Below are 19,275 nucleotides of genomic sequence, written 5' to 3'. Positions count from 1 at the left end.
TTAGCTCACGATTTTTCTGAAGTTTACTAAGAAGCTATGAAATTTTCAACTGCATTGATTAATTTATTGTTTCCTTTCAACTTAATTGATTAATCTTGATCTACTGTGTTGCATTGATTAATCTTAGATAAATTTTCATACATGTTAAGAATTTCAGTTTTGACTTAAACACTCAAATTATTTTATTCATTTTGATATCGTATTTCAATCGTAAGTAACATAGGATGATAGCCGTTCAACAGATTTCAAGCCAGATCTAGCGGCATACTTTCGGTTTAAATCAATCCAAATCATTCTAGGCCAGATAAAAGAACGTTGATTCCAACTCATGGTTAAAATCATTCTCATTTGTTTACTAATAATTAGTGCAAACAATTCAATGAAAGTTAATCATAACGCTGCTGGAAATGTAAAATCAGTTAATTCTCTACTTCAGATCTGATATTATTAAATAATGCAGTAATCACACTAAATGAATATTTTTGTATGCATTTGAATATGTAGATTCGGAACGAAGTTATAATATTGTTACGAATCTGTGATGCTGCTTCCCAACATAGTTGGTTCCATCATCAGAAAGACTGTTTTACAGTCATCTGTATTGAACGGAGTCCGGGTGTCGCGTCGGAGATCTCATAGTTTGGCGACAAACTTGGCGACTTGGCGACGAATTTGGCGACTTTGGCACCAAAATAGATTATACCCGAAACATCGAGAATTTTCCCGATCCGCTCAGTAGGAACCGAGATACGCCTCGAACGTTCCTCATTGGCTGAGAGGCTTCTAGTCCCGCCTCCTGAGACCTATAAATGAAGGCAGTTTGCAGCTGCCGGAGTAGTAGTCGGAATCGACGGTGAAGAACGAGTCTTCCAGAGATTAGCAGAGCAGCGACGGAGTCAAGCTAGTGCTGAACTAAGCTGTGCGCTACCATCTGCAGTAGAGTCTTGTTGCGCGCACGTCTCGACTGAAGATAATTGTCTTATCTATGCTGTATATAGTTGTCGTCTTTGTGCTGTCCTGTGTGTCTTCGTGTAAATAAACGTCGTTGTTTTATTTTCTACTGCCAGATGATGATTGAGCGTTCTGCACACCATATAACTCCCACTATCCAAACGAACCCCGGAAATTTCGTAACAATATTATAAAGCAAATGATAATATTAACGGTAATCATAATTTAAAATTTTGTTTGAAAAGTGAAATTCCTTCCTTACAAATTTTTCATGTCTCAAACAGTTTTGGTGGACGATTTTATAAAATTTTACCGAAAATAAAAGGGGGAGGGGTGTTAAGGAATAGAACTCGCTGAAAGAAGACTGAAAGAATGTCAATTATAATAATACTTCTAGATATGGAATAGAAAAATCATCGATTTTGATCAAATGACAAGGCTGTTCACAAATATACTATTGGAATGCTGTATGACTAGGGACTGCAATACCGGGATACCGAATACCGGTATTTTGAGCCATTTGTACAATTTTGTAATACCGGTATTCGCAAGTTTAAATACCGGTTTTTCGGTATTTACTAAATATTTTTAAAACTGTCTCCACTATTAGTTCAGGGATCGCCAACATAGCAAAATAGTATACGTTTTTGTTTTTGTCTCCCTAACGGGCGAAATTAATTAGCTAATGAATGGCTTAATTAATTGCTTAAATCTAAATGAGCGAAACATGGATTATCCCCGAAAAAAGATATTGTATCCATAACGACTGATGGAGCAACAGTTATGAAAAAAGTTGGAAAGTTGATGGGTGCAAATCAGCAGTTGTGCTATGCACGTGGAATTCAATTAGGAGTAATAGATGTATTATGACGTTTTTCGTGGGGAAATTCGCGCAAAATGATTTGAAATGTGACAAGATAAAAATCGACAATGATAAATTTTTAAGCTGCTCTTATTGCTTATGATTTGTTTTGTTGGAAATTTAAAAAAAAAAAAAAAGCAATATCACATGAAAAGTCGTATAAAGTTTTTCATATAAAATATCACAACATGAGCTTTCTTATTATCTACCAATAAAATATCTTCTAGTCACTGTAATAAAACCAATTAAAATTCATTGTAATTCATGAAGAATGTTTATGTCAACGATTCTAAAATATGAATCTGATATTGGAATAAAAATAGTTAAATTCATATTTCAAAATTGGAATTCCCAATTCATACATTCAGTAGATTGTTTCCTCTAAGTCTTTTGCAAACTGGCATTTGTAAGTAAGCATATTATTTCAAAATGGTGGTATGCAAAATTCATTCATAGAAAAAAAAATTAATCCATTAAAGAGGTCTTATATGAAAGAATAGGCAGACAAATATTCTTTCTGTAAAATTCTCGATAAAAAAATTCTTGTCAACAACTTATGAAATCAAATGAACTGAATTAATCATACTTAGAAAAAATTTAGTTATTATACTAAATTATATACAATATTTAAAATTCCAAACCTTATCAAAATGTGGGAGTTTTGCAGTAAGCAACGTAAACAATGGTTTTATGGCTGCACAGAAATCGAAATGGAAATATCATTGAAATTTCAACTTTTCAGTAACATTCAATCTCTGATTTTGTGAAACTACTGACTAAAGACCTGGGTAATAATTAGTATCAACAATTATAGTCACCATTATGTTTTTTCATGTCACCGTTTTTGCAATTTTTCCCATTTCCTATTTTCTATTTTAAAATTTTTTATTATCTTACAATTTGATCATTTTATTTGGCATTTCAATTAACTTTAAAATATAAAAAACTTCTTCTGGTTTCCGTGCTTGGTCCTTGGTAGTCTCCATTTTTGTGCGTGTGCGTGCGTGCGTGCGTGCGTGCGTGAAAATATAGGAAAGGTTTGGATAGTTAAAAATATAGTTCAGTTCACATATAATGAAATTATATAAAAGATTATAGAATAGGGATCCAATCTTTCAATAACGTACAGTAGGCAATAAAATATTTAGTCGTCCGATCAATAGCTTACAGTAAAAAAAGACAGGAATAGGAATTTTCTGCATTGCACGTTTTAACTAACAATTCCGTCTTTTTCCCCATTATACAGGGTGTTTATAAAGTCCCGGACCCATTTTGATGTTTAATAACTCGTAAAATAATAAAGATATAAACAAACTTATGGCATTTATTGATGGAATAACTCATATATTTTCCTTTTCAGGTTTGAATATTTTTACTTTTGTAAATATCGTCTGCACGTGTGGTTAATTTCAGATAATTTCATTTTCCATTCTAAATATCTGTACTTTTCTAAATATTGTCTGATTATTAATTGCATTTTTCTCTCTTTTGTTTTTGGCAACTATTGCAATGTTATGTTTACTTTTGATGTGTTTGTTCTATGTAGTACTTTTGTATGTGATGTTTTATTCGAGCGGATATTAAGGAGAATGCATACACCACAAGAGAAAGCACATATTTTATGGTTGTTCATAGAAATGAAATCGATAGTGCAAGCACAGAGAAATTTCAGAAGAATTTACCAAACAGATCCTCCATCCAAAAACAGCATCTTGCGGTGGAAAAAGAATTTTCTAGAAATTGGAAGTATCGAAGATAAGAAACGTTCCAGACGTCCTTGCACAAGTGATTTTGATGTTGAGGGTGTCAGAGAGACATTTTTACACAATCCTAGAATATCTGTGAGATCAGCGGCAACAGAATTGGATATCACAATTTCGACGGTGTACAAGGTTATTAAGAAAAAATTAAGACTGCATGCATACAAAGTTCAAATTGTTCAAGTTTTGGAACTGAACGATAGGCCTAGGAGGATGGCCTTTGCAACAGATATGCTAAGGAGGATAGAAGATGCTGCTGATTTTCTGAAGAGCATAATGTTCTCCGATGAATCATCCTTTCATGTTTCTGGCATTGTTAATCGCCATAATGTGCGCAAATGGCTCTGTGGATGCCGACATGCTTGTCGCTACCTGGCGTGAAATTGACTATCGACTTGATATTCTCCGTGCGACGAAGGGGGCACACGTGGAAGTTCATTGACAACGGTCATGAAACTTTTTGAGTCTATTTAACCATTTATGTTATTAATTTAAATCTATCTTTATTATTTTATGAGTTATTAAACATCAAAATGGGTCCGGGACTTTATAAACACCCTGTATAATTAAATGATACCTTCCGTTTGGAAAACGTGCTGTTTCACTGATTCAATTAATAATCTACAGAATGAAATGGATGTTTATGGGATATGTGGAATTTATGTGTCGAATTGTACAGTCTGATTTTATTACAGCCTATAAGTTTGAGGAGTAATGATTCGATGCCCATATAATGTACAGAGACGATGATTAAAGGGTTAAATATTCAAGTAGTTGTAAGCGAATTATTTTAATCAAAAATATTTTGCAAATAAGAAATTTGATGAACAAAAGTAAATAAAAAATACAAGAAATATAAATAATACAAATATTTTTATCAAACGAAATATGTTAGTTTTAAAATTAAAAAGACATACACACACTGTATTATATATAAAATGGCAAAATATTCCAGACGACTTAACATTAAGTTTTTTTTAATTATTTTTCTTATTATTCTATATAGTTTTATTTGGGAAAAAACTGGGTATGATTTTGTTAGTCCAATTAAAAATAAAACTTTTAGAAATATTTTTAAGCATACGCAGTGAGTTTTCATAAGAAATTCATATTTTTCTAACTTAAAACCGACTATTGACTATTTAAAAGTATTCGAAACATAAAATGTTTACCTAGTTTTTTTTTAATGTTTAAACGAAATCTTCATTATCAATTTTATTTAAATTCCTCGAAAATTAAGACATCTGGGATATTTCAAAGATATTTAAATCGAATTAGATCATTATTTTGAAAAAGTTATTGAAATGTACATTGAGGTTGCCTTCTATGAATAGTTTCGTAAAATTAGCAATAAACCAGCTTCAGATCCTTGCGAGTAACTAGCAGATTTTATCTGTTGCCATTTGCTTATTTTTTATGGAGAAAAACGCGAACGAATTGAAAATGTATTGTGGTTTGCTTTTACACGGTAAATCAAAAATATTATCAAGAAATCATAACAAAACTCATGTCAGCTTGATTTTAACACAGATAAACACAAAAAACCCAAACAAATTGCCCGAAAAAATGCAATCAAAAATAGTAATTAAATATTTTGGTATAAATTGAGTTGGAATCTCAGTTATTTTTACTAAACAGTTACTCTGAAAAAAAATTCAAAAGTTTCTTTTATTTCCAAATTTTATCTGAATTACAATATTTATTTAGGTATTTATTAAAGGAAAATGAAATAAATTTTGAGAATGTTTCAACATGGACTTCAATTTTATTCGCATAAAACAATCTTATAGATTTTATGATAACAATTGCAAAATGTAATTTTCTTTAACAAAAACAACAACAAAATCTTTAAAGAAAGATGTTTGTTTTTATAATTAAACTAAAAGGGTATTACTGCCAAAATTCAGTTAATTCTAGTACTAAAAAATCTGATTTTATTTCTTTTCATGTTTACAATAATCAACCTAATGTTTTAAATAGAATTTTAATTTAAATACTAAGCCGAATTTTAAAAGTATGAAATATTTTCTTGCAATTACCAAATATTAACCGTCATAATTATTATGTTGTTTCTTAAAATTCCAGTTAAACTTCTTGTACAAAAAAATGATCTCAATCTTGTCAAACAAATTTCAGTAAAAATAAAACCTTTCTTACTTTTATAGTTGATAAAAAAAATTGATATTCATATAATTTATAAATTTCTTGGTAATGCTTTTACAAGTTCACAAAACATGCGATTATTTCTTCACTTTTGTTCTATATAAAAATTCTGCTTGAATTCAATATGATGAAAAAACTAAAGCAAACATAAAATTAACAGCTATTTGATTTGAAAAAAAATGATATATATATGAAAATAAAAAATTCATTTTCACTACCGATTGAAGTTATGAATTATTTCTGAATAACTTTTCTAAATATTTGTTTGATGTAACCATTGTTTAAAGAAATTAAATTCAAAATTAATAGAAGCCAAAACTTCTACAATTCCATTTTTTTTCCATTTAAATTAATTAAAGATCAAACGATTCATGAAATAGAGTTGATTCTAATTAAATATTTATCAAAACTGCTGATAAAAATTCACAACGAATTCGAAAATATATCAATTCAAGTCACAACTGATAACAAACGGCAACGATTCTTGATGAAAAGAATAAATCGTTTGGTGAAAGATAAATGCCATTCTTTTATCCTCCAAAAGTCAAATAAATGGCTAAGATACACTTACTTCTGTTGCTCTCGCCAAGTGACGTTCCAATTGTAATCTTTCCTTCGAAGATTGTCGAATAATATTTTGCAGTTCGGAAACGTTCCGGTATAGGCTGCCCTAGGGAACGAAAAGAAAACAGAACAAAAATGAGAATAAGAAAAATATCGTTCGGAAAATTTTGTTCTTCCAAATAAACAAAACCATAACTAGAGAAACATGGGCTGAATTCGAAATGAGCTGAATTAAATTTCTGACTTTCCAGCGATAGTTTGTTCTGTTCGATTTGTTAGTGTATTTTTTTTACTTCTACTCAAAGCTGGGATACAGGTTGCCAGAGTTATAAATTTCCCAAGAATAATTTTAAAGTATACATATTAACTACAATAATGTAAATTCTTTTAAAATATGTGTGGCTGTTAATACTGTTAATGAATTTCTTCTACATGATTTTATTTAATTTGGGTTCCATTCTAGAAAAAATGGAATTTTGTTATCAGTATCTTATTCACTTCATGATGCGCTGCAAATCTAGAATTTTGTGCATCTGTGTGTTCTTTGTGAAAACGCAATAAAGTTTGATTTATGCCAATTTTTGATAGTTTTTTTTACTTTGCAGCACATTAATCAAAATATGTTTTAAAAAAGAATCTATATAAGTATCATCTACTTTTCAATTTATTTTTTCGTGTGACTATTAAGCCAAATTTTTGCGCAGTAGCTTCTGAGAGTAAAGACCCCAGAGCACCCGAGGCCAGAAGTCTGACTTCTAGCTCAAATGAAGATAGCACACATACTCACTCGCTTTCACAATCCCTTTTTACAGAGGGGGGGGGGCTCATTCACGCACCTCACAGAGAGAACACAATGAAGAGAACAACCATGCCCGAACCAGGACTCGAACCCGGGACTCTTAGATCACGGGGAAGACGCGCTATCCCTAGGCCAGGACGCCGGTATCTACTTTTCAATTTCCAACATATTTCATAAAATATTATAGAATCATGTTCCTTTCTTCTTAGTTTTACTTATAATAAAGTAGATAAGGATATATTTAGTAGTTAATTCTCATCTTTAATTATAATAAAAGTGTGTGTATAAATTCTAAACATGTGTGCTGAATTTTACCTATCTAGCTCTCTTCGTTTTGTAATTACCATGTTACCTTATATACGAACGATTGGAAAGACAGACTTTCTCTGAATAGATTTTGCTCAAACTTTGATAGAAATCTACAAATTTGGTGTTAAAAGATTATACCAAATTTCATTCATCTAGCTCAAATGGTTTTTAAGTTACCTTTGTCATAGATAGACAGATAGGCTGACATTTTATAAAAATGTGTTTCTTAAAGCCGGGAGAGGGTGTCTAAAACGTAGAATTCTCGAGTTTGAATTTTTTCGCCATTTTTATACTTAGTATACAAGAAAGTAAAAAATATATTATTTATTCAGACTCCTTAAGTGCTTTGGAATCAATGATAACAGTCCATTATTTCAGACATCCTTTGATTTTTAACATCTTTGAATTGTATGCTTGTCTTATTATTAAGGGTTTCTTTTGGTAGGTTCCCTTTCACATTGATATATCGGGAAACGAATTGGTGGACAATTCAGAAAGTCTGCTACTGATATTTTAAATTCTCCCGTTTCTTTTAACGATGTAACACATACAAAAGTTTTAAACTAGCTTTCACTCAAAATGGTAAACTCAGTGGGATTTTAAAGAAGCAAATAAAACTTCACGAAATAGAAAATCTGATTGTTTGTTTAACAGAATACTCGACATAACTCTAACTCGACTAAGAATTAACCACATGCATAAACATTTGTTGTTGGGGGATGGGGGGGGACCTTTTATAATTTGCTAATGTATCGAACGATTAAATTTTATTTTTGAAGAATCCACTATTATCGAATTTATATTCGTCTGAAGAATATTTCCAAGATCGACGACAAACAGGTATAAGATTTTAAGCGGTCATACTGGCAAGAAGAAGAAGATATTATTTTATTTTTCCTATTGAAAATTTTTGGAAATAATATAACGACAGTTTTTATTTAATATATTTCTCATAAACAAAATTACTTCTTTATATTTTTTATTGCACTCGAGTTATTTTTGTTAGTGTCCTTCGTGAAAATTGAGCTGTGATTTTTTTTTTATAAATCAAGTAATAGATTTAAATGTTGAAATCTGAATAATAATAGTTAATTAATATTTAGGAATTAACTATTTTGATTGTCAAATAACCAAATCATAACAAAGTGTCTCTAAAGCAACTGATGTGTACAGTTTCGCAGAAAGCAAAGCACAAGATGAGTATCAAAATATTTTATTAATATTTCCAATAGACGATGTTAGGTACTTTCAATTAACCCTTTCTAGGGCCGTGGGAAGTATGCCTCCCACCAAATTTAACAATCTTTGTATGAAATTATGTAGGTTGGCATCAGTTCGGACAGATTTTTTTAGTAAGTCAGAAACTTAGAGGCTTCAGTTCTTTATCTCAGACAAAATGATGTGTCTTGATTTGTTACTTAATTATTAATGAACCAAATTAATTAATTTTATCTAATAAGCTAAATGAATCCTTTTTCTTATTCTAATTTCAAGCCTAAAAATATTTTAACATAATATGATTAGAAAAAAATGGCCATTTAAAGGGTTAACATAAAATTTAATAATTCAATTAAAATTTAAAATTTTTGATAATAATTACCATGCCCTTTCCATGGCATATTATTATAGGAATGAAAATAGAAATGTGGACCTCCTTCAAGAGAAGACAGACAAGCGTGAAATGCGGAGACAAGTAGAAGTCAAATTATTCTGAACAGGAGGCGAAAGTCGCCATACTGATGGATAGAATGCAATACTGATAATAATCTGCTGATTAGCAGGTTTAAAGGACCTGAGGATGCTGGTCGAAGCAGAAGATATAGCAGATATAGGCAAAATAAAAGGGGCACAAAACTAGACGTTATTTGAACATCGAACATTGCGACGAGAAGAAAAAAAAACTATCACAAACACAAAGCGTCTATTTATATCAAGGGATGCTTCGCATTAGCAAAATGCTTTAAATTATGTAAAGATCGATATTTTGTGATTTCAGAAAATAATTATATTGCTGAAAAAATTACGAAATCAATTTACCAAGTATTAGTTCAAAAGTTTTGAAACAATAACATTAAAGGAAGAAACTTCAACATTCTGCTACCATAACTGACCGAGTTATGAAGCTTTCGCCCTCATTATTTCAGAGGTTTTAGGTATTGAGGAAAATACAGAAATCATAAAAAAAGAAAGAAAATGCATGCTGTAGACGGTCGCTAATTGATTTTAAAAAATGAAATTAAAAGCTTCATAATTTGTTGTTGTTGTTGTTTCTTATGGCACTTGTCATAGACAAGGCTGGCTGCTGATGAAGTCAGCGATTTTAAGCCGAGGGAGCGTCTCTTATTTTCAGTATCGCCATCAAGGGCAGGAGTACGTCTTAGCTACTCATGTGTCACAACCCTTTTTTACGAGGGGGGGTCTTTCATGCATTTCTTTCACATATCGACAGGAAAATGACACATACATTCGCTTGCCCAACCCCTTTTTACAGGGGGGTCTTTCACACACCTCACAGTTAAAACACAGGGGAAGAACAACCATTCCCGAACCACGATTCGAACCCGGGATACTCAGATCACGCGGAAGATGCGCTACCCCTACGCCAGGACGCCGGCAGCTTCAGAATTTGATTAGTTTTTGTCACAGGAAAGGCGGAACTATGTTTTATTATTAAAATACAGACTATTAAATGTATTATCAGCAATATTTTTGAATAAAACCGGAGAATTAATAAAATAATCAGGTTCTGCAGTTTTTCAGCGGCATATTATATATATTTATAACTCAAAAAAAAATATACAATTCTTTACAGCATTCAGAAAATGTTTCCAATTTAAAGGTGTAGTCATCTGTAAGGGTTTAAAAACTGTCTCTAGGACAGGGGTAAAATTGGAGACTGTCTATATGAAATCAATAATGAAGGCATCTTTTTCATCAATATTATTTAACAATGGTTGTAATTACTGTCCTTTGTGGAACTAAACAAGAACATTGAGTGAAAAATACTTTAATATTTTAATGCACAGTTAATAAGAGTATTCTCCCCGGCACTGTCACAAATATTATACAATGATGCGAGTTTGTGCTTAATGTTGGAATAGACAGAAAATTCTGGGTCTCTTCATTTTGAAAGAAAGGCTTCGAAACTTTTTTTACATATGTACAATTTTGATTCAAAGACAAACATATCTGTCTGTCTGTGACAAAGATAACTCAAAAATGCTTCGAGCTAAACTGATGAAATTGGATATACGGTATTTAAACTAAATTCTCGGATTTCTATCAACTTTTGAGTAAAATCTACTTAGTGGAAATCCTTCTGTTTAGCTATTCGAATATAAAGCACACGATAATTACGAGTTCGAATTTATTGACGATATGACGTGTATTGATGTGTATTATTATCTCTACACTACAGAAAAAACAGAAAGTAAAAAATATACAGAGAGCATTTTATAAATATTCAATATTAAGAACAAATACATATACTAAAAAACACCGGCTCTTTGGTAACTAGTTTTGAACATTGTGTTCCGCTTATTGTTTCCCATCCAATCCGACGAAATAAATCTCGATATGATATTGCTCATCCAAAACATTCCATGCTTTGGAACAGAAGGTGTAATCAATCTTGCTGTCGGACACCTTCTGAGGGATGTTTCCACCATATCGAATAAACTGCCATCGAGGAAGAGATCGGATGAAGTTTTGGAAACACAAGAGAATAGTTCTGATTAGTAGAAGCCTTGTTCACAAAAGCATTGTGATGAAGTTTTTGCAAAATAAAATAAATAAACATTTCACAATTGCAAAACTATTCCAATGAAAATCCCCAATTTTATTAGTACCGAAAAGTAAATGTCTGCAATTAATGAAAAAATTCCATATTTTATATGTAGGTATAATTTAAGACAATATTTTCAATTATTGTAATAATATAAATTCATAGGAATTGGCTAACTTTATTAAATTAATTTTCCTAGTATGGAAAGCGAAGGGCTGGCCCCCGAAGATGGCAAGTTTGTATTATTTTAAAGAATTTATTCTTAATTATGGCTACACCTGAAAAAACCCTCATTTAATATCTCTTCAACGAGTGTTTGTGTAAACACAGTGACTAAATATAAAAGTATTTTTAAAAATTACTTAAAATATTTTTTTAATATTATACATTGCCAATTTAGAAAGACAAAAATTTACCGAAATGAAACGAATTAATTAAAAGCAAGTTTTATTATTGTGAATTTATATTTTAAAATGATTCACAAATCGTTTTAACTTCAATAAAATATTTAGAAATTGAGAAAAACCTTCTTAATGTGATAAATTGTATAAATAAAAAAAACTATTTAAAAGTCATTTCTTGGCGAACCCTTTACAACCAAAGAAACACTTATTTGCTCAATTTGGCAATTTGGTCCAACATGTGGTAATTTATACATTGCCAGTTTTATTATTATTATAGCAATTATGCCAGTTATATCATTAATATTATTATCATGTGATAACATGATGTTGTTTTGGTTAGGGGGGGGGGTTGAAGCTCGAAATCGCTTAGGCAATGGATATTGAAGCTCGAAATCGCGTAGGCAATGAATAAAGCATAAATTGCCATTTTCATCATCATCTTTTAATCGCATCTATTTTTTTACCTGCTTTTACTAGTATTGCATTATTATTATTGTGTATGCTTCATTGAACGGAGATGCGTTTTAGAAGGTTGACCTGCTTTTACCAGTACTGCTTTATTATTAAGTATGGTTCTTTGATGGCTGATACGTTTATAAAAGGTTGACGTAGAACTACGGCATCATAGCTGTTATTTCATCTCAAAATCGGCCGAGCTACAAAACTTTGTTTGCCAGCTAGAAAAATTGAAAATGAAAGTTTAAAAAAAAATTATTATATTATATATATAGGGATAGAGGCCGATAGAGAAGTCCCGTGATTGTTTCAAACCGGTTTAAACTGGTTAATGACTTAAATTAATTAAGACAAATAATGACTTAAAAACAATAATGTTCTCACATGATAACTTGAAATTTGACATTGTAGATTTCATTTTAATATTTCTCCAGCTAACTTTTAATCTTTTTTTTTAAATTTTTAATAAATAATTTGAATATTACTTCAAAATTGAAATTATTAAGAACAGTAGTGCAAAATTATTGAACGATTATAATTTAAAAAAAAACAACATTACAATCCATATCACTTTAATCCATAATACATCAATTTTTATCAATTAGCAGACAGTGCCATTCAATACTTACTGAATTTTTACGTTTGTTTGCTTTCCATTTTTTAAGCAAACATGAAAATATATAAATCTTTTGCAATAAATTAATGGATTTCAATTATATTAAAAATAAATAAATATTTTGCCATAATTATCGAAATGTAAACAAATAAAAAAAAATTCAATAGTACCTTCATTAATGAGAAAAATTTGTTCTTGAATCTTACAATATGAATAAAGCATAAATGGACCGTTAAATGAATGGTTTTTTCATCGAAAAGCGCGTTGAATAGGGCAATGCGTTCGATTACGGAAAAAAAAACGCACACATTTTAATACTTGAATATTTTTTTTACACATACCTTTTTGACGAGAAAGTTGCTTAAAGACATTTGTTTTATCAATGCTTCAAAATTTGTCGGAAATGAGACATCGTTAAATAAATATTGTTACGAATCTGTGATGCGGCTTCCCAGCATAGTTGGTTCCATAGGAGGTCCCAGAGCTTGGCGACAAACTTGGCGACCCTTTGGCGACTTGGCGACGAATTTGGCAACTTTGGCGCCAAAATAGATTATACCCGAAACATCGAGAATTTTCCCGATCCGTCCAGTAGGAACCGAGATACGCCTCGAACGTTCCTGATTGGTTGAGAGGTTTCTAGCCTCGCCTCATGAGACTTATAAAAGGAGCTGCAGCTGCCGGGGAGGAGTAGTGAACCAGAGTCGTCGTCGTCGTCGTGAATTGAGTCGTAGTGAACCCGAGTAGTCGGAATCGACGGTGAAGAACTGGTATTCCAGGGACTAGCGGATCAGCGATGGAGTCGAACTGCTGTTGTATGCTGCACGTCTCGGCTGAAGATAATCGTCTTCTGTGTTGTATATATTTGTCGTCTTTGTGCTGTCCTGTGTGTCTTCGTGTAAATAAACGTCGTTGTTTTATTTTCTACTGCCGCCTGCTGATTGAGCTTTCTCCACACCATATAACTCCCACTATCCAAACAAACCCTGGAAATTTCGTAACATTTTGGTGTCAGAAGTGGGATATTTCGTAACACTATGTAGTGCGTGCAGTTGCTGCCTTATTAGGGCGAATCTTCATACGACTCAGCATTCCCTTATTTTATTGGGCCATTGATGCTACACTGAGCTAGTTCTCTTTCATAACTTTTTACCATTATACGAAATGCAACTCCTGCATATATTAGTTCTCGAAAGTTATTGAAATATTTCTTACTCATATCACAATGTGAAACCATGAGGCTTACCAAGCGTTTTCGCATCATTTCGCTTTCTTACTTAACTGTATACTCGAAAGCTTTGCTGTTAATTTGAGAAAAAAAACAACATATACGCTTTAAACATAGACCGATAGCCGAGAAACGGGTTTGATTCTGTATGTGATGTCTTCTCGGCACTCATTTTGCAGAACATAGTTTGTTAAAGAAGTCATTTTTTTTTAAACATTTTGTTTCCCTTGTTATGAGAGAAAGTCCTCTATGTGCGAACTTACATAGTTTAATAGGAAATATATTAAATTGTTTATATAAATGAAAAATGATGACATCATGCTCTTATAGGAAATTGTTCATATTAATTATTATATTTATATATTATATTATGAAATACATCACTATCAGCATTCAGTTAAGGTGTAGGTACACACTAGAATTTTTTTTTTAATTTTAACTTTAAAAATTCAGTTTTTTTACAGTAGGTCAATATATGTTTAACCTCATTTCAGTGCGAAAAAACCATATTACACTAATTATTAATTAATTAAATAAATAATATTTAATGAGTTAATGAGCCTATTTTTTGAAACATGATATCTTAAATTCTAATTTGTACAGACACACATTTCTAGTTGGGAATTATGCCTAATATGAGTCTTCACGTTGTCTGCCTCAATCAAGTTATAAAAATGTATAGTTTTTTTAAACAATTTTTTCATCAACGATGAATAGAAAAAACGAGATTTTTTATGTCATTTTAACATTTAAATAGCTATTAAAAATTTATTTCTATAAATATATCTTTGATTGAGGTACAAAACATCCGCTATTTCATGCAGATTATTTTGGTATATAAATAACTGTATTTGGTTCATTTCTTGTTGAGTTATGATTGTTTGAATGAAGCAACATAGTGGAAAAATATCATTCTTAAAAAAAAATGAGTTTAAAAAAAAACACCGTAACGAGAGTTTTTAATGAAAGCACCTCAAGAAAAATAATTATAACTCGAGAAATAGTTCGAATATTGACAACATCTTGGTATCGCTTGAAAGCTAAAGGATCAGAGAACATTATTAAACAATAAAAAAATATTCGATATTTTGAACGATTTTCGAAGTTTCAAGTGTGTACATACACCTTAAGTCACACATGCACACATTGACTAAGCCAAAAGAATTCTTTTTAATACCAATTTCTTTTGATATTTCAATGTTAAAGCCTTGAAACAAACTGAATATATTTATAAAGGCCACAGTAATTACATAATTCTTTAAGAAACCAGAATATGGTTTCTAGTACGATTTTGTTCTTTTTATTTTGTTATTCAATTCTCTTATTAAAGTTCATGACTTCATTGAACCTGTCATTTACTCAGATTTCCAAACTTATATTCAAACAATCGAGTTGAGTTTGCTCAAGGATTTGGAACAGGTTTTCTAAAGCTTAAAATGTGGTTAATTCTACTCATGACCTTGTGATTCATCAGCTCTAAGAAAAAGGAAATGCTTTTACCTTTTTTTCCCGACTGATATTAAGAATGTTCTTTTAGAATTATTTTTAAGGCAATGACGCACTTTATATCTTTATGCAAGACCATATTGAAGAGCTTGTACAAAAATTTAATTTAATGGAATTTTATTCATTTGTAATAAATAAAGACAATATTTATGCATGCAGTTTGTAATGATTTCTTTAAGTAAGGTTTTCTGGACAGACACAGGTTGATTCAAAGATGAATCAAAAATCTCATACAGATGGAAAAGACATCCTTAAGACGCTAACAGGCAAAAAGCGTAAAATGTTTAGAAGAAAAAAAACATAGCATGTTTAGAGGTAAGAAATAAATAAAATAAATCAGTGTAAATAAACAACATACGATTTTTTTATAGTTGTTAGAATACTTTGTTAATATTATTTTAAATATCTTTAAAAAGTGCGATAAGCTGAGAAAAGGAATTTCTACTTTCTAATTCAAAAAAAAAAAATCAAATTGCAAATATTTGATGCATTTTGAAACAACCAAAATAAAATTCAATGACTTTTATTTTATAAATATAAAGGAATATTAGTTTTTTTTAATATCTCTAAGAAATCGTTTGCTTTAAAATAGTTTTAATTTTAGAATAATTATTTCTTTAAATTTTAAATTATCGTTTGAAAAAAGTTTTTTTTAACATATATCGTTTATAAATAAACAATCAATAGATGGCTCTGTTGTCATTATTTTTAAAAAAAAGAATTTTGAGCCATGTTATTCGAGAATGCTATAAAAGTTATGAAAGAGTGCAAATTAAGACAAAAGGATTCTTCATAATATCTCTTCAACGTAAATACAACTATAGATGAAAATTAAAAATAAATTTCTAATAAATAAGTGAAATTTCGCGAATGTTTTTCAAAATGATTTCTAGGTAAAATATTAATGATCAGAAGTCACCGCTTCAAGGAACAGCTAGCTCAAAGTCATTAAATTTCTCAAGTCTAATTGATAAAAAATAAAAATCAAATCCTAATCCTGTCAAAATACTTTCCAATATTTAGTAAGTTATTACCAATATTTAAGTAACAATTAATTGCCAAAGTTTAAATAACTAATAAATAATCAATGTTTAAGTGACAAATTAATTGCTATTGATTCCAAAGGACAGCTCGAAAATTTTTGACATATTCAAGAACTTTGCAAATGCAAATTTGTAAATAATGAATAAAAATTCAAAGATGCCTAAATTCAATCTATAAATTCGAAGTATCAACTGATTTAGATTTAGACGTTATACCCCTCTTAGAAATGGCGAAAATCTTGAAAACATACTAAAAAAAGTCGAAAAGGCTACTGATTAAAAAGATTGAAATGAGTGACATGCTTGATTCAAAAATAAATTGCCACAAAATGGATAACCTGTTAATGGCAGCAAAACTATCTCGTATATATTGGGTTATTTTAAATGCCTTTTTTTAATATGCAAATCGGGGAAAGAGGTTCGATCATTTTTTTTTAAATGATGGAACCTTGATGTACAAATAACAATTGATAACATATCAATTGTTATTCGTACATCAAGTATGACCTAATCTATACTTACAATAAAGCTAAATGTGTGTGTGTGTGTGTGTGTGTGTGTTGGCGCTCTACAGGCCAGACCATTCAACCTACAGCTACCAAATTTGGCACGTGTATACCTTGGAGGCCGGGAATGTGCACCTGGGGTTCCTTTTTCGAATTTTTAATTAAAATTTTAATTATTAATTAAAAACTAACTTTCCCTCCAAAAAAATCTTCCATTTTCCCCACCGTCAAATGAGTAAGGCTTTAGTTTTTTTTTTCTCCCAACAGTAATGAGGCTAGGGTTAATATTTTTCGGCGGATTATTTCAAACGATTCTGTTTATTTTCTTAATGTTTGATGCATTTAAAATGAAACATTGTTAATGAATCGCTCTGTTCATGATGAAACTGAGAAAATTTTGTAGAAAACTTCTCCAGATATTACATAAATTAAGAAAAATATTCTTTAGTGCCCATAACGTTTAAACACTCAGTGACTCTGTTATCAGTAATCATATTATAAAAAAAATGCTTTGTTTCAGTAAAAAAATATTATTATATAATTGCAGATTAATTCTTTCCACTTTCATTTAAAGCATAAATTCTACGGGAACTAACAGAAAATGAGAGAGATGCATATTACGTTATGACTGAAGGCCTTTATAATATTATGAGTGAATTATATGACTATCAAAATTTGAAGTTTTAAAATATTTTGCTGAAGAATCTATTAAAGTTGGAATTGCATAAAATATTTAATTATTCAAATTTTAACGAACATTAAGATTGGCGAACGGGCTGGTCGCCAAAGGCGGTTAGTAAACAATAAGGAAAAAAAACAGAGGATTTTTACGCCTTAGAGAAATAAAAGAAAACGATATTTTTATATGAATCATTTTACATTTCATTATTTATTGGAAACGGACAACAATGTCGGTTCGTCTCTTAATGCTACTGAACTGCAGTTCTCATGATATTATTTCTAAAAGTTTTTTTTTTTCGTTTTTAATCTTGATTAGATATTTTTTCGCGGTCAGAGTTCAATGAACAACGAAAATGAATAATTATAATAAGAAGAATTAGTAATTTAGATGGCAGTACAATATAGATATTAATTCAACTTTTATATATTTAGATATTAATTTCACTTTTCCATATTCAGATACCAATTCTACTTTTACAAGCTGATTTCTTTTCCTTCGAGTTTTGGCATGTATTCGAAGATAAATCAACATAGTGCTGCCATATCTATCAAAATTCTGATATAAATCTCTAAATCTAGAGAGATAAAACTATGTCCAAGATTTCAACGAGCTACCTCATAGAGGTTTCCGATTTATTGTGTTGTTATAGGTACAAACAAATGGACAATGTACTGTTTTGGATTCAGAAAAAAAACACCATAAAGTTTCAACAGAACTTGAAAACTTATTTAAATTTTGTCTAATACAGACACTGATAAGCAAGATTTACACGTACATACAGAAAAACATTAAAACGCGAATTTTCAAATAAATCCAGGCAAGAAACGGCTTTTGGGAAGCCATCATCATGGAATGATGTCTATCATCATTTTTTCTCTTTCCTCTTTTTTCAATGAGCTGTTCAAGCATAGCAATCTAGTTTATTTTCTTTTCGCCAGATGGCGCAGTTGTTCTAATAGTCTCCCCTTTGGACGGATTTCGTCTAAATTTAGTACACATCATATTCTAGCTCAAGATATTTTTATCGTCATATCATCTAGCTCAAGATATTTTTATCGTTTCAGACAAATAAAACTCCAAAAATTATTTATACGAATCAATTATTATGAATCAATAATGATAAATAAGCAGATCGATTTTTTTTCTTAACACTTGCATTACTTGCAACACTTGCATCTTTGTACATTTCACATACCACTACAACGAAATCTCCCAGTTCTGGCTTAGTGTTTGAAATAATCTGAATGCCAAAGTTCCCACGAAAATTAAAATGGACACTGTGATGAATATATTATAACCTCCATTACAACATGGCTCATTTGTGTATTTCATACACAAGAGATCCAAGATCAGAATGAAAGTAAGTCTGATGATTTATTGATTGATTGTGCAGCAAACCCGCTTACACGACGGTTCTTCGATAGAATCGGGTCTCGAACCTGAAACCCTCCGGTTCCGAAATTGAAATTTTACCACCGAGTCACGATACAACTCCTCTCGTAGGAGGCACATCCCGTCATTGTTATGAGGTAACTGACCCCACACCATTTTTTTACCTACCAAGCCAACCACCGTTTCAAAAGTTTCTCCTACTTCATATTTAATCTTATCTTCCCATTCCCATATCTGAAATTCACCCCCT

General features: G+C 30.7%; 1 protein-coding gene across 5 annotated transcripts in view; it reads right to left on the bottom strand.

The window, feature by feature from the left end:
• The window catches only part of LOC129957204 (RIMS-binding protein 2-like), a 388,720-nt gene that overhangs the window by 218,733 nt on the left and 150,712 nt on the right, over positions 1 to 19,275 (bottom strand). For all 5 annotated transcript variants that reach the window (XM_056069422.1, XM_056069421.1, XM_056069423.1 and 2 more), the window contains one exon: positions 6,308 to 6,406. In XM_056069422.1, the coding sequence (XP_055925397.1) occupies positions 6,308 to 6,406 (99 nt within the window). The remainder of the gene's footprint in view (positions 1 to 6,307; positions 6,407 to 19,275) is intronic.

This window comes from Argiope bruennichi, chromosome 11, assembly GCF_947563725.1.
Source record: "Argiope bruennichi chromosome 11, qqArgBrue1.1, whole genome shotgun sequence".
NCBI lineage: Eukaryota > Metazoa > Arthropoda > Arachnida > Araneae > Araneidae > Argiope > Argiope bruennichi.
Note: the sequence above shows the minus strand (reverse complement) of the source record. Positions and strands in the feature narration are given on the sequence as shown.